Source organism: Elephas maximus, chromosome 4 (assembly GCF_024166365.1).
Source record: "Elephas maximus indicus isolate mEleMax1 chromosome 4, mEleMax1 primary haplotype, whole genome shotgun sequence".
In the NCBI taxonomy this organism is placed as follows: domain Eukaryota; kingdom Metazoa; phylum Chordata; class Mammalia; order Proboscidea; family Elephantidae; genus Elephas; species Elephas maximus.
In genome coordinates this window covers 50262150-50275698 of record NC_064822.1, presented here as the reverse complement: position 1 = coordinate 50275698, position 13549 = coordinate 50262150, and the positions used below count along the sequence as shown (strand labels likewise).

At 36.5% G+C, this 13549-nt stretch overlaps 1 protein-coding gene across 1 annotated transcript in view; it reads left to right on the top strand.

The window, feature by feature from the left end:
- TAF3 (TATA-box binding protein associated factor 3) overlaps positions 1–12920 on the top strand; it is a 241027-nt gene extending 228107 nt beyond the window's left edge. The window contains exons 5-7 of the mRNA XM_049882005.1: positions 5701–5956; positions 9562–9668; positions 10561–12920. Coding sequence (XP_049737962.1) covers positions 5701–5956; positions 9562–9668; positions 10561–10675 — 478 coding nt within the window. The 3' untranslated portion in view covers positions 10676–12920. The remainder of the gene's footprint in view (positions 1–5700; positions 5957–9561; positions 9669–10560) is intronic.
- The last annotated feature ends 629 nt before the right edge of the window (positions 12921–13549 follow it).

Below are 13549 nucleotides of genomic sequence, written 5' to 3'. Positions count from 1 at the left end.
TCAATAATGAAGTCACTCCTGAGGTTCACCCTTCAGCCAAAGATTGGACAGGCCCATAAAACAAAACAAGACTAAAAGGGTACACCAACCCAGGGACAGGGACTAGGAGGCAGGAGGGAACAGGAAAGCTGGTAATAGAGAACCCAAGGTTGAGAAGGAAGAGTGTTGACTTGTCACGGTGTTGTTAACCAGTGTCATAGAACAATGTATGTACTGACTGTTTAATGAGAAACTAGTTTGTTCTGTAAACCTTCATCTAAAGTACAATAAAAATTAAAAAGAAAAAAATGCTTCCACATTGTAGGTATCTGTTAGAGCAGCACCCCACTCTCTCAGCACCAAATTCTGTCTTAGCCATCTAGTGCTGCTATAACAGAAATACCACAAGTGGATGGCTTCAACAAACAAAAGTTTATTCACTCACAGTCTAGAAGGCTAAAAGTCCAAATTGAGGCATCGGCTCCAGGGGAAGGCTTTCTCTCTGTGTCAGCTCTGAAGAAAAGTCCTTGTCAGCAGTCTTCCCCGGGACTAGGCTCTTCTCTGTGCATGAACCCTGGCTCCAAAGGATATGCTCTGCTCCTGGTGCTGCTTTCTTGGTGGTATAGGGTCCCCAGCTCCCTGCTTGCAATCCTTTCATCTCCTGTAAGATAAAAGGTGGCACAGGTCACACCCAGAGAGACTCCCTTTACATTGGATCAAGGATGTGACTTGAGCAAGGGTGTTATATCCCACCCGAATCCTCTTTAACCACAGGCAGAGATTATGATTTATAACACATAAGAAAATCACAAAATGAAGGAGAGCCACACAATACTGGGAATCATGGCCTAACCAAGTTGACACATATTTTGGGGGGACACAATTCAATCCATGACAACAGACCTTATAGATAAGGGAGAACTCTAAGAAAAATAGAAAGAAAATCAAAGGGGATTAGAAAAAAGCCAAATAAGGCAAATAATATTCATTATGTCTTTGTTATAGCTTAAAACAATTTACAAACATTTACAGAAAACAGAATGAAACCATCATGATCTGATTGTGCCTTGTATCGATATGATAAAAGCATTCTTGATCTGAGACTCATTAGGTAAATGGGGAATTAGAATCCATGTTGGCAAACGGAAATCTCAGTGGTCTTGGAATTCATTATATAATATGGAAGGAAGGTAGACAGGAAGGAAGAATAGAGGAAATATATTTTAAATATTTTAAACAGATGAAAATGTTCAAAAGTAAAATAATTATTTTATAGAAGAGTTCTTATTACAATATTAGGTATTATGCTTATTAAAGTTGATGAGTATTTAAAGACAAATAAGAATAACACCTTGCTCTTAAGAAATGTACTGCCTATTTCAGATAAAGAGAAGTATGCAAGTAATTTGAATACAAAGCAACCATGGATATTGTATTTCTTTGAAAAGAAAAGCCCCAAGACTATGAATCAACCTTAGTGTCTAAAGGCTTTTCAAATTTATTTTAGTTATGTATAAAAATAGTATAATTTTTTAGGGCTCATCTCCATTCCCCCTTTCTTGGCCTTTTTCTTGTTGATCTTTAGTCTGTTAATGATATACTCAGTTAATTGTTGTTAGTTGTCATACAGTCAGCTCCAGCTGACTCAGGTGACCTTATCAGTAACAGAACAAAATGTTAACATTTTGCTTCTGCCTCATTCTCTCTCTTCTCTTTCTAGAATTATGATTAAACAGATATTGATTATTCCTTGTATTATCTTTGCCTCTTCAGGCTATGTTCTAGGTAATTTCTTCTGTCCTATCATCCAATTTTTAGTTGTCTTCAGTTGTTTTTAATCTGCTGTTAAGTTCATCCATTGACTTTTAAATCTATGTTGCTGTATTTCTGGAAGGTCTGTTTGGATCTTTCCAAATCTGATAGGTCACTTTTTATAAATTCCTATTGTCTGCAGATATTTTCAAGTTTGTCTTTTACAAAAAAAAATTGTATACAGAGTTGTTTTATAATGCAATAATTATAGTATCTAAAGTCTTTACAGATCTCTTTATACTCTAAAGGTGTTAAATTTCTTCTCGTTCTCCCTGATGCTACTTTGCCACCTTGTATGCTTGGTTATCTTTGATGATGTGCTGCTTTTTTTTTTTTTTTTAAATAATTATTAATAATATACAATATAATATACAGCCGAGATTTTAAGTTTTTTTACTCTCAAGATGACTTGTACTGGGTGCCTGAAAGCACTTAAAGTCCGGATACCTTTAGTGTCCTCAGCCACCAAAGCTGAAATGAATGAGATTCTGATTCATCATCACCTGATTGGTATAGCTCTTTGGGATTTCCAGCTTAATGTTGGGAGGGGGATTTATTAGACTTTCCATTTTGGGCAGGCCCTGGACTTTGATATCTGTCCTCTTTTCCTCATTATCAAAATCAAAGATCAGATTTGCCTTACGTGCAAATGCCCTTAGGACAAAAACATTTGTGTTCTACTCTCCTCTCTGGGTTCTTGTTTTTCCTTCAGTTTTGGTTCCATGTGTTAAACCATTATGGGAAACTGCCTCAAAAAGTAGTGTGTTTTACATTTTTAAATCTAGCCATAAATATAAGAGGTGTCTGCCTTCTGAATATAAGTGGCATGGTAATAACTTTGAATTCCTACCTTATATATTAAAAAAAAACCGCTGCCCTCAAGTTGATTCCAACTCATAGCGACCCTATATATAAAAAGGCAACATTTATTCAGTAAACATTGAGGGACAGTATAATACAGTGGTTAAGATCATGGGTTCTAGAATCAGACTGAGTTTAAATCCTGGCTCAGCCATACACTAGTATGTAAATTTGTACCTACTGGTACACGTACCTTGGTTCTTTAATCTATAAACTGAAAATAACAAAGCTTACCTCATTTGGTTGTTATGAAGGTCAAACAAAATAAGGTAAGTAAACATTTACCACAGTGCCTGGCACTCAGTTGACTTTCTAGTGCTTAGAACAGTCAGGAGCATAGTTAGTGTTAAATATATATTCACTGTGTTAAGCGTTTATTGCGTTTCTCATGCACAAGTTCTCTTGGTCTTTGGTTATATTCAAGTAGAAAGGTAATCATACTTGCATTTTCATGAAACAAGTTGAAAACAATTAAAAAGCATTAATTAAGCTATTTACTTAAGTAATGATAGAATTTTTTAAATAATATTTTTAAAATTTCTAATCAGAATAGCAAAGAGTCAATGCTTTTTGGTGGAGGTAGTTTATAAACTAGGGCTTTAAGAAAGTGGAAATAAATACACAGGCTGACAACAATGATGTCAGGTGGTTGTCATGAGCAGCCATGAGTGGAATGGTGGTGCTAATACTTCACATTTGTACATCGTTTTGAAGCGTTTTTCTATGTTCAGATTCTTACTACAACCCTCTGAGGCAACTGTATTTCTGCTTTGTTGATCAGAAAGCAAGGCCTCGAAAGTTCAGCATGGAAGAGTAGAAAGAGATATGTTGGTACAGTCATCTTAGAGAATAGTTTGGTGATTCTTAGTAATGGTGAGAAAGAGCCTACCTTATGACCCAGCAGTTTTACTTCCAGGAATATATCCTAGGGAAATTCTTGAACAAATTGACAAGTTGACATGTACTGAGAGTTTCATTGCAGCACCACTAATAACAGTGAAAAAGGAAGTCAACTGTCTCTCAGTGGACCAGTGGATAAAAAATGGTGGCTTTTTGTATATTATATGGTATAATATACAGATAATACACATTATACCATGAAATAATATATAACAATTAAAATAAATAATATAAATCTGTATCAACATGGATAAATCAAGAGACATAAAATTAAGTGGAAAAAGCTAGTTGCAAAGGAGATAGTGTGATCTTGTTTATATAAAAGTTAAAACACATGAAACATGAAAAAACAGTTGCTGTCGAGTTAATTCTGACCTATGTGTGTCAGAATAGAACTGTGCTCCGTAGGGTGATTTTCAATGGCTCTTTGGGAGCAGATTGCCAGGCCTTTCTTCCAAGGCACCTCTGGGTGGACTTAAGCTTCCAACCTTTCAGTTGGCAACCAAACATGTTAAGTGTTTGCAGTATGCAGGGATACCACATAAAACACTAGTACAGTATATATTGTCTATGTTATTAGTTGTTAGCTGCCACAGAGTTGGCCCCCTACTCATGGCAACCCTGTGCCCAATGTACTATTTTGATCCATAGGGTTTTCATTGGCTGATTTTGGGAAATAGATCACCTGGCCTTTCTGTCTAGTCTGTGTTAGTCTGGAAGCTCTGCTGAAACCTGTTCAGCATCATAGCAACACACAGGCCTCCACTGACAGGTGCATGGTGGCTGCACATGAGGTGCGTTGGCCAGGAATCAAACCCAGGTCTCCTGTATGGAGGGTGAGAATTCTACCACTGAACCACCAATAAACGGTATTTTTCAAGTGACTTACCCAAGGTCACATAGCTAGTCTGTGGCAGATCTAGAATTTGAACTCAGATATCCTGACTCTGAGTCCAGTGGTTCTTCTACTGTAGAAGAGTTATACGAACAAGATATTTTTTATAAAGAAACAGATCATCACCGCATAGCTCTAATTATCAGTTGATGATATCACCAAAAAAGTAGCTACAGCTGCTATTTTACTCCAGGGCTCCACACCTTACTACTGCTACTTCACACACCTCTGCAGCCCTTTGGAGAATCTTTAACCATTAATGCCTGACAATTAAGCCAAATCCAGAACTAAGAAATTCTTTAAGTTTTTATTTTTTCAATGTCATTGACAGCATTAAGAATAAGAAACATTGAATTGAGAAAAGAGATAAATACTAACTTTTTTTTTTAAAGTTACTATATCCAGCAGTTTAGGCTAGGTTAAGATGCCGTAATTAACTCAAACAGCAAATGTTTATTTCTCACTCACCTTACATGTCTGCCATGGCTCCGCTCCAAGTCCTCTTCGTGCTGGAATTTGAGCTGAAGGAGTAGCCCCTTCTATCAGGGGCATTAGAGGATTCACAGCAGAGCGAAAAGAGAAAAAAGCTCAGATACCTGATGGCTTTCAGAGCTTCTGCTCAGAAGTGGCACATTTCACTTCCACTCACATTTCCTTGGCCAAAGACGTTACATTGCCAAGTCTGCAGCCTGTGCAGAGGGGATGTATAATCCTGCCATAGGAAGGGACAGTAAAACAATCTACCTCAGCTATTTGTCCTAAAAACAGTTACGTTTCTGTGAACAGTGCATGTGTATTTGAGTGCTTTAAAAAAAAATTCTAAATATCTGGTCGTTGAAGGGCAATTTGGGAAAATTAGTCTGAGTAAGTTGACAGGTCAATTAACGCACCCAAAGCAAACTCATTGCTGTCAAGTAGCTTTTGACTTACAGCAACCCTATAGGACAAAGTAGAACTGTCCCATAAGGTTTCCAAGACTGTCAATCTTTATGGGAGCAGATTGCCACATCTTTCTCCCGCGGAGCAGCCGTTGGGTTTGAACTGGTGGGTTAGCAGCAGAGAACTTAACCACTGTACCACCAGGGCTCTCTTCAATTAGCAAAGGGCCTTTAATTCTGAGTTCTTTAGCTGTCTCTGGACTCATAAAGTATTTTGCTGCTAGAAGAAGGTTAACTTGTGGTGATGTTTTTTAAATATCCAGTTTGATTAAATTATCCTGTTTTAACTTTTTTCTTTTCTCTTTTTGTTGACAGTGTTATCAGCAAAGTGGTTCCAGCCCCCGAGGCTAAGCCAGCTCCTTCTCTGAGTAGACCAAAAACCCCACCACCTGCACCAGCCCCAGCACCTGTACCGCTGCATATGACTCCTCCCCTGGTGCCTTTGCCGCTCCTCGCACAGCCTACTGCATCGCCTGCTTTAGTTCCGCCTCCTTCCCCTGCCATCTCTGCAGCAGGAAGTTCCAAAGCCCCTGTACGAAGTGTGGTGACCGAGACGGTCAGCACCTACGTGGTGCGTTACATTTTATTTTTACAGTACTTAAGAAAAAGTTACTTAAGAGGTTCCTCTTTTACCATGAGGATGTCTTCAATTAAAAAGAAGTATCATGTATCGTTATTGAATTTCAGAAGTGATTCTTTATGATCGGAAAGGTATTCTCATTGTGTTTTCAAGCTTTTGAAAATATCCTGGCTGATAAGTTTTTTATATCAGTGTTCAGGTATTCTGTTTCTATAAACTATTGTTTTTCTTTATTGCATATTGTTTTGAGATATGAGTATATATGTATGCCTCACAATGTCAGTATGTAAATATACAGGTAAGTTCTTAGTTGCTATCGAGTCAATTCTTAGTGTTATTTAAATCCCATATTGAATTTCTCGATCAAGCAATTAGTTTTTGTGTGTGTGTGTGTGTGTGTGTGTGTGCTTTAGGTGAAAGTTTACAGCACAAATTAGTTTCTTATTCAAAAATTTATACACAAATTATTTTGTGACATTGGTTGCAATCCCTGCAATGTGTCAGTACTCCCCCTTTCCACTCTGGGTTCCCCGTGTCCCTTTGTCCAGTTTTCCTGTCCCTTTCTGCCTTCTTGTTTTTGCTTTTGGGCAGGTGTTGCCCACTAAGCAATTAAATTATTCACTTAGGATTATAATTTACCTAATGTATGTTTGGCCCAGCTGATGTTTCTGAGTAGTCCTCAGAGGTAACAGAACTAATTATAGTATTTCATTGGCTAAGATCCAAAGTATGCCAGTGCTTGCATAGTAAATGAAAATGAACTTTTGGACCACAGAGCTTCCTGAGTATCCAAGCATGTCTTCATGTTGTACAACTCACATGTTCAGTGAATTCTTATTGTCCTGGGCATGTTTTGAGGTGTTTTCTTGTACTTAATAGTATTACAAATCAGGATTCAGCCTCAAATAGCTTCTTCTTATTCAAATCCTGGATTCAGTCTAGTAACGAAGTATTTATATAAATATGCTCTTTAGGCATAGAGTGACACACAGACACACAATAAATATTTTAAACACATGAAAGACCCTCCTTGTATTGACATTGCTGTGACTACCAAATACATGATACACCTGTATTATATCAGCCTAATGATAGCCCTGGTCTTATGAATAGATACGATTGCAAAGTGGCAGGGTAGGGGCTCAGATATCAAGAGCTCTTGATATTTGTTGTTATAAACTGTATAAATATTAACCTCTTTAAAGGAGTTTGGGAAGGAAATTTCAACTAATTATTAAATATTTGTGTCATTATAATGACAAAGGAGCTTTGGTGGCACAATGGCTAAAGCACTCAGCTACTCTCCGAAAGGTTGGTGGTTCAAACCCAGTAGCCCCTGCATGTGAGAAAAGACCTGGTGATCTGCTTCCATAAAGATTTATAGCCTAGAGAACCCTATGGGGCAGTTCTACTCTGTCCAATAGGGTCGCTGTGAGTTGGAATCCCTTCAACGGCACGCAACAACATAATGATACAAAGAGGTATAAGAAAAGAATTTTAAATGTATTGAGAGGGGATATAAAGACATGAAAAATTAACAGAAAATACTAAATTGACAATTCAAGACAAAAATAGAAGTGTTACAAACTCTGATTGTCAAATGAGTATTCAAGGACCAATTGCTGTAGGTGTTTAATTGAGGGCACATCACTCCAAGAGGAGTTGTTCAGGGAAGGTTGTATACTTAACCTTCATTTCTTCATCTGTAATTAAGGGTTTGTGTTAGACTAGATGATCTCTATGGTATGTTCTAGCACTAAAATTCTGATTCTCTGGTAAATTTTGAGCTAACTCCGTGGACATGGATCAGATTTGAATAGACAGGGTGGATGAAAACCTTTCTATCTCCCAAGGAGACATTTTGTGGACAGAGTGATTCAGAAGAAAGACATAGGCTTTAGAAAAAAAGGCTTTGTATCTTCATACCGTACCTGCAGCCGTTGAGTCAATTCTGACTCATGGTGACCCTATAGGACAGAGTGGAACCACCCAGCAGAGTTTCCAAGGAGCAGCTGGTGGATTCGAACTGCCAGCCTTTTGGTTAGCAGCCGAAGCTCTTAACCACAGGGCTCCTGTATCTTCACAGTGCCTGAAATATTTGATAATTTGTTGAAATTGCCTTCCAAAACTCTTTTATTAGTTGCTGCCTAATAGTATAACTTGGAAATGTTACTTAAATTCTCTTAGCTCCAGTTTCCCCATTCTTGACCTATCCAATGATTGTTTTGTGATGGTTAAATGAAGTAAGATGTTTTAAAGAACTTGGTAGACTGTCAGGTGTTGGGTGTTAGCTATTATGGATGCTATGGCAAGTTTCTCACATAGCACACAGAGTCACTGCCTTTTAATTTCAAGAAAGGTCATCTAGCAGCAGGACTGGCCATGCATGGAAGTTTCAGGGCATAGGATGCTAGACATGTCTTAGCCACTGGACAGCTGGCACCATGGTGACTGGTATTGTCTCCCCATGTTACATTTTCTCTTGAAATTAGAGAGGGGTAAGTCAGGTATGTAAATGCCCACAGATTTCTTTAGGAAGCTTTCGTAATCAACATAATTTGCCTTTGTAGAGGTGTTTCCAAAAATAGTAAACTTTAAAATAAGTATACCAGTAGAATGAACATATACACCCCCAGTACACTGCTCACACACAAAGCCATTTCTTTCTTGTATTATCTAGTTAATGCAGTATTTGAAAGTATAGGAAGAGACTGTGATCTTGCAAACTAACTGCAATTAAATTTTATGTTATCTTATTATAAAAACTTTTGAAAATCAGCTTTAGTGGTTGCTATTTTTGAATACCTGTCATAATTATTTCTTCCAAATTGGTCCCGTTAATATGGAATTGGAAATAATAATGCCAATTAGGGATGTTCCCTATTTGGTGATGGTAAATTAAATAAACTTCAGCGCATAAAATATTGGTAGCAAAATAATGTTTAAATGTTTAGCTGTTGGGCCTCCTGAGCCCCTTGTTTCATTTGCCCTTTAGTTGATTGTACTTTACTGAAAATGTCATAAAAGGAATGGAAAGTTACTTAGTAACAAGTCTTTTATATCCTTGATCTTATCAGCCAGTTCAGGAGAAGGGTTTGGCTAATGAGTAATAAGGTGATACCTGCACATTTGGCTCTATGTATTAATTCCATGCCTACGAATGTGATTGAGGAAACTACCTATAGTTGAGCTCTGTGGTTTTCAAAAATATTGTTATTTCCGTAAAGATACTAGTGATTAAAAATGTATGCATTTATAATGTTTTTTTAGATAAAGGGGACTGTAGGTTATTTTGTTCATAGAGATGATTATAAAATGCTTTGCTTTGATGATTTACAAGAGAGTTTAGAATATCACGATCCATTAGGAATGTCTCCTATCACAGAGCTTTTTCTTTTTCACATGATCCCAGCACAGTGATGACCATATTCATGGCTTAAGAAATAAAGTGCTAATCTACTACATGTATATTTTTAGTTTTACTTGTCTGTTTGTTAGGTTTACAGTTTAAAGTATGACTCTTACCCTGCCCTCTTTTTGATTCTTTTTCTTCATTCCATCTCTGTTTTTGCTTCCTCCTCATTTGAAAACATCAGATCAGAGATGAGTGGGGTAATCAGATCTGGATCTGTCCTGGATGTAACAAACCTGATGATGGAAGTCCAATGATTGGTTGTGATGACTGTGATGACTGGTACCATTGGTAAGTGGTTCTGAACTTCCCTGGCACGCTTGATGAGTATTGCTTAATCACGACAACACCAAGTTATTCCTTGAGAGGAGGAATTCAACAGATTAGATTAGTGATTTTGGACTATCCTGCATTTTCTCCCGATTCAACTGCTGTCCTAAAAACAGTACGTGGGGTAAAATCTCTGAGCCCATTTCCCTAGTGTCACACTGGTATACTCGCTTTTTAAAAGTACCTACAAAAAATAATCCTAAATGTGATGTAATTGATTGCAAAAGCAAGAAGAACCTTTGGACTATTGTTATTCAGCCTAAATTCCAAATATTTTACTTATAGTTCCTTCTTATAAAAAAATTTAAAAGGAGGAAATAGAGGTGTTCCCCTTTCCTCTTTTTCCTGGTAATTTTCTGTAAGAGCTTCACCATGTGACAATAACAAAGGAGGTAACCCCTTTGTAAAGATGGTATAAACAATATTGATAAAAAGACAGCTAGTCTTTTATTTACATCTCTCCAGAAGCTCCCCCGAACTGAAGAAGCTCTATTAAAATATATGGAAATAATCTTCCCATTTTATCTTTAACATATTAGTTATTAAAAGATAGAAACCTATTTAGTTACATGATATATATGCATAAGATAAAAACAAGGTAGCAGTTGCTCAGAAAAATTATACTGTTTCTGGCTGAAAGGGTGAATGAACTAATTAGTTTCTCTAATAGGACTTACAAAAGGGAGAGTGTGTAATGTAATAATCCACATGCCCAACAGTAGTGGTACATAAATTAGAGCTGTTTGATTTCTGGTAAACATACAACAGACTTAAAAATTACTTTAAAATATAGGAAGGAAAAGAATACATACATACAACTTGCTTATCCTTTTTTTTTTTTTTTAATGTGTAGGCCCTGTGTTGGAATAACAGCTGCACCACCAGAAGAAATGCAGTGGTTCTGTCCCAAGTGTGCCAACAAGAAGAAAGATAAAAAGCACAAAAAGAGGAAGCACCGAGCACACTGATGTCTTCTCGTGGCCTGAACCGCATAGTATCAGATCAGGGTTTCTTTCCTCTAGAGGAGAGTGGGTACAATTCTGCCATCGTTATCTGCCACCAAATTCTTAAAGGTAATGAATCTTGGAAGACTGAGGACAAGAACACACTATCCACTCTGGATTTTTCCCTTCTGCATTGGACTGGCCACTGTGGGCTAAATGTTAGTGTGATTGAAGAAAAACTCAAGTAGAGGCATGGCATAGGGACTGCCACGTCTCCATTTTTCTATTACCAGTGACAAGTATTATTAATAAAAAAAAAAAAATCAGACATCTTCCTCTTCGATTTTCTTTATTCTCTCCAGGGCCTTTTCATTAAGGTAGTAGATGAGACGATAATGTGTAAGCTGCCTTGACTGCAATTTAAGGATGATATCATTAGTCTGTATACAGTTTTCAACCTCCTTCCCTCTATAGTAAGATAATCATAATAACATCAAAGAAAACTCCAGTTGGAGTATTGGTAAATATTTTTGTGATGAGAATATATGAAGCTTCCCCTCCTCATTTTTAGTACTAACATGTAAAATGTTCAGGCTTTTGTGAAATACCTTATATTTTTTAAGAAAAGGGTTTCTATCATGTCCTGTTTGTTTTTGTGCAAATTATTTTTGTTTACTATAACATTATTTTATATCTTTGTTGCATTCTAATTTTGCCCTTCTTTAAACTGCTGGAGTCTCTTCTCACTGCTTGTACATTTCATCAACTTGTATAAAAACTCTTCATACTAAAAGATTTCCCCTAATGTAAATAATAAATATTTATGAAGTAGTTATTTTAAAATTTTTTATCGTGTTTAATTCTGGCTTTCTGTGAAATCCACTGTGATTTCACCCATGTTTGTAATTACTGCCTGTACATAAAGTAAAGAAGGCTAGAAAAGAAGAGCCGTGGCTCTAAGTAATTTACCTTGAGTTGGACCTGTGCGGTGCCCAAAAAACACTCTGGGAAAAAAGGACCCTAGCAGTTAGAAGGAAAACAAGACAATTTAAATCTCTGGGTTATGATTTGAAATTGTTTTGTTCATTATCTGTTTTGTTTCTGTAAGTTTCCTTGACTTATTAAAAGGACATGTAGATTCCACAAAAGTAAAACAAACAAAAAAAATACTGTAGCATTTTGTGTTTATATTGTTTTATTTCTGCAGATCTATTCGCTGATATTGTGGTTTAAGGCTGAAATGAAGTATATTATGAATTTTCTTAATAAAATTTCTCAAATTTCAGGGTATCACAAAACTTTATTATATTACTATACTGCCCACTATTTATTGTATGTTTTAGATGTCTGAGAGGTAAACCAAATATTTTATTTTTAATGTAAAACATTGAATTTAATTTTATTAGCATATTTTAGCAATGTTGGAATAAATATGGACTCTTACTTGATTTTGAAATAACCTCAATTTGGACTAGTATGGATATCTTGAATGCCAGAATATGGGTTTTGACTCTGATACAAATATATTAATAGAGATTGTGGGTTTTTTTAATGCCAACTAAATTGATATTAGTGTATAAATTAGTCATACAGGCAGTACCTGGATTCCGAACAAGTTCCGTTCCTAAGTCTGTCTTTAAGTCAAATTTGTATGTAAGTCAGAACAGTTAGGTACGGTTTGTGTCTAACATTAGTTAGTCAAATGTTTGTTTTAGTATATAACATATAGTGTACCTTCCTGTGCACAAAAATCATTAAAGAGACACTTCTAGATACACTGAGACATCTTTAACATAATACAGTAATAATAATGTTTTGATGTACATCACAAAGTAGCACCTGCTTGTTATTAAGAACCATTGTATGTACCTCAAATTTTTAATATAATAGGCTTTATGGAGGTTGGTTCATAACTACGGGTTGTTTGTACATGGGATGTTCGTAACCTGGGGACTGCCTGTATTTTAAAACATATTGTGTGGTTAGAGAAATGAGGTTTTCTGACATGAATGTTAAATAGCAAATGAGTGGAAATGGAGTAGACCTTTTAAGAGTGCAGTATTACATTGCTGTCCTTGTTCTGGAGGCCAAAATGTTTCTATCCCTGCAAAAAAAAAAAAAAAAAAGCATATATGTTAAGATATGTGTTTTTTGTTTTATTAATTTGAGATCATTCTAAATACTTTATACAATATTTTCACATGCACAGATATACCCATCAGTGCTTTTTGGAGAGGGATAGGGGTGGGGGAATTGAAAAATAAAGATTATTGGCTATTTCATAGTTTGCTTTTCCATTTTCTTTATTTAGGATTTAGTTCCCTGAGGCATGGTCAGTGGATCTAAAGTTGCCACGTTTAAGTGAGCAGGTCATGCTACTGAAATAAGAATGGAGGTGCCTATATATAACCTTTTCCCTAGTCCTGCTGTCTGAGAGACTTCAGCCCATACTACATTTAAGGAATTTCAATCAGTTCGTTGTCCCTTGCTATTTCATGGTTGCTTTCCTAAATCCAGTTCATGATTTTATAAATGGTCTTTGCAATAATAAAACCAAAGAATCATTTTTAGGGGGCTGGATAGCTCAAGGGATTAGTAATGGAATACAGAGCCTTCACCTCTAGGTCAGTGAGTTGAATCCAGTCCAGATCACTGGAGACCAAAAGTTGTTACCATCTTATGACTGTTCAGTGGGCTGTGTGAAATGAACTGGTGGTGTCAGTCTCTAGTGGATGGCTGTCCAGGGCATGACACCAATCAAAGGAAGTTAAAGAAACCGCAAAAAAAAAGGAAAGTTAGAAAGTTGGGCATAGTAATTCTCCATAAGGTAATATGGAAGAAGAAAGAGCAGCTTACAGATACTGTGGACATGACAAAGAGATTAATTTACTTTCCTTA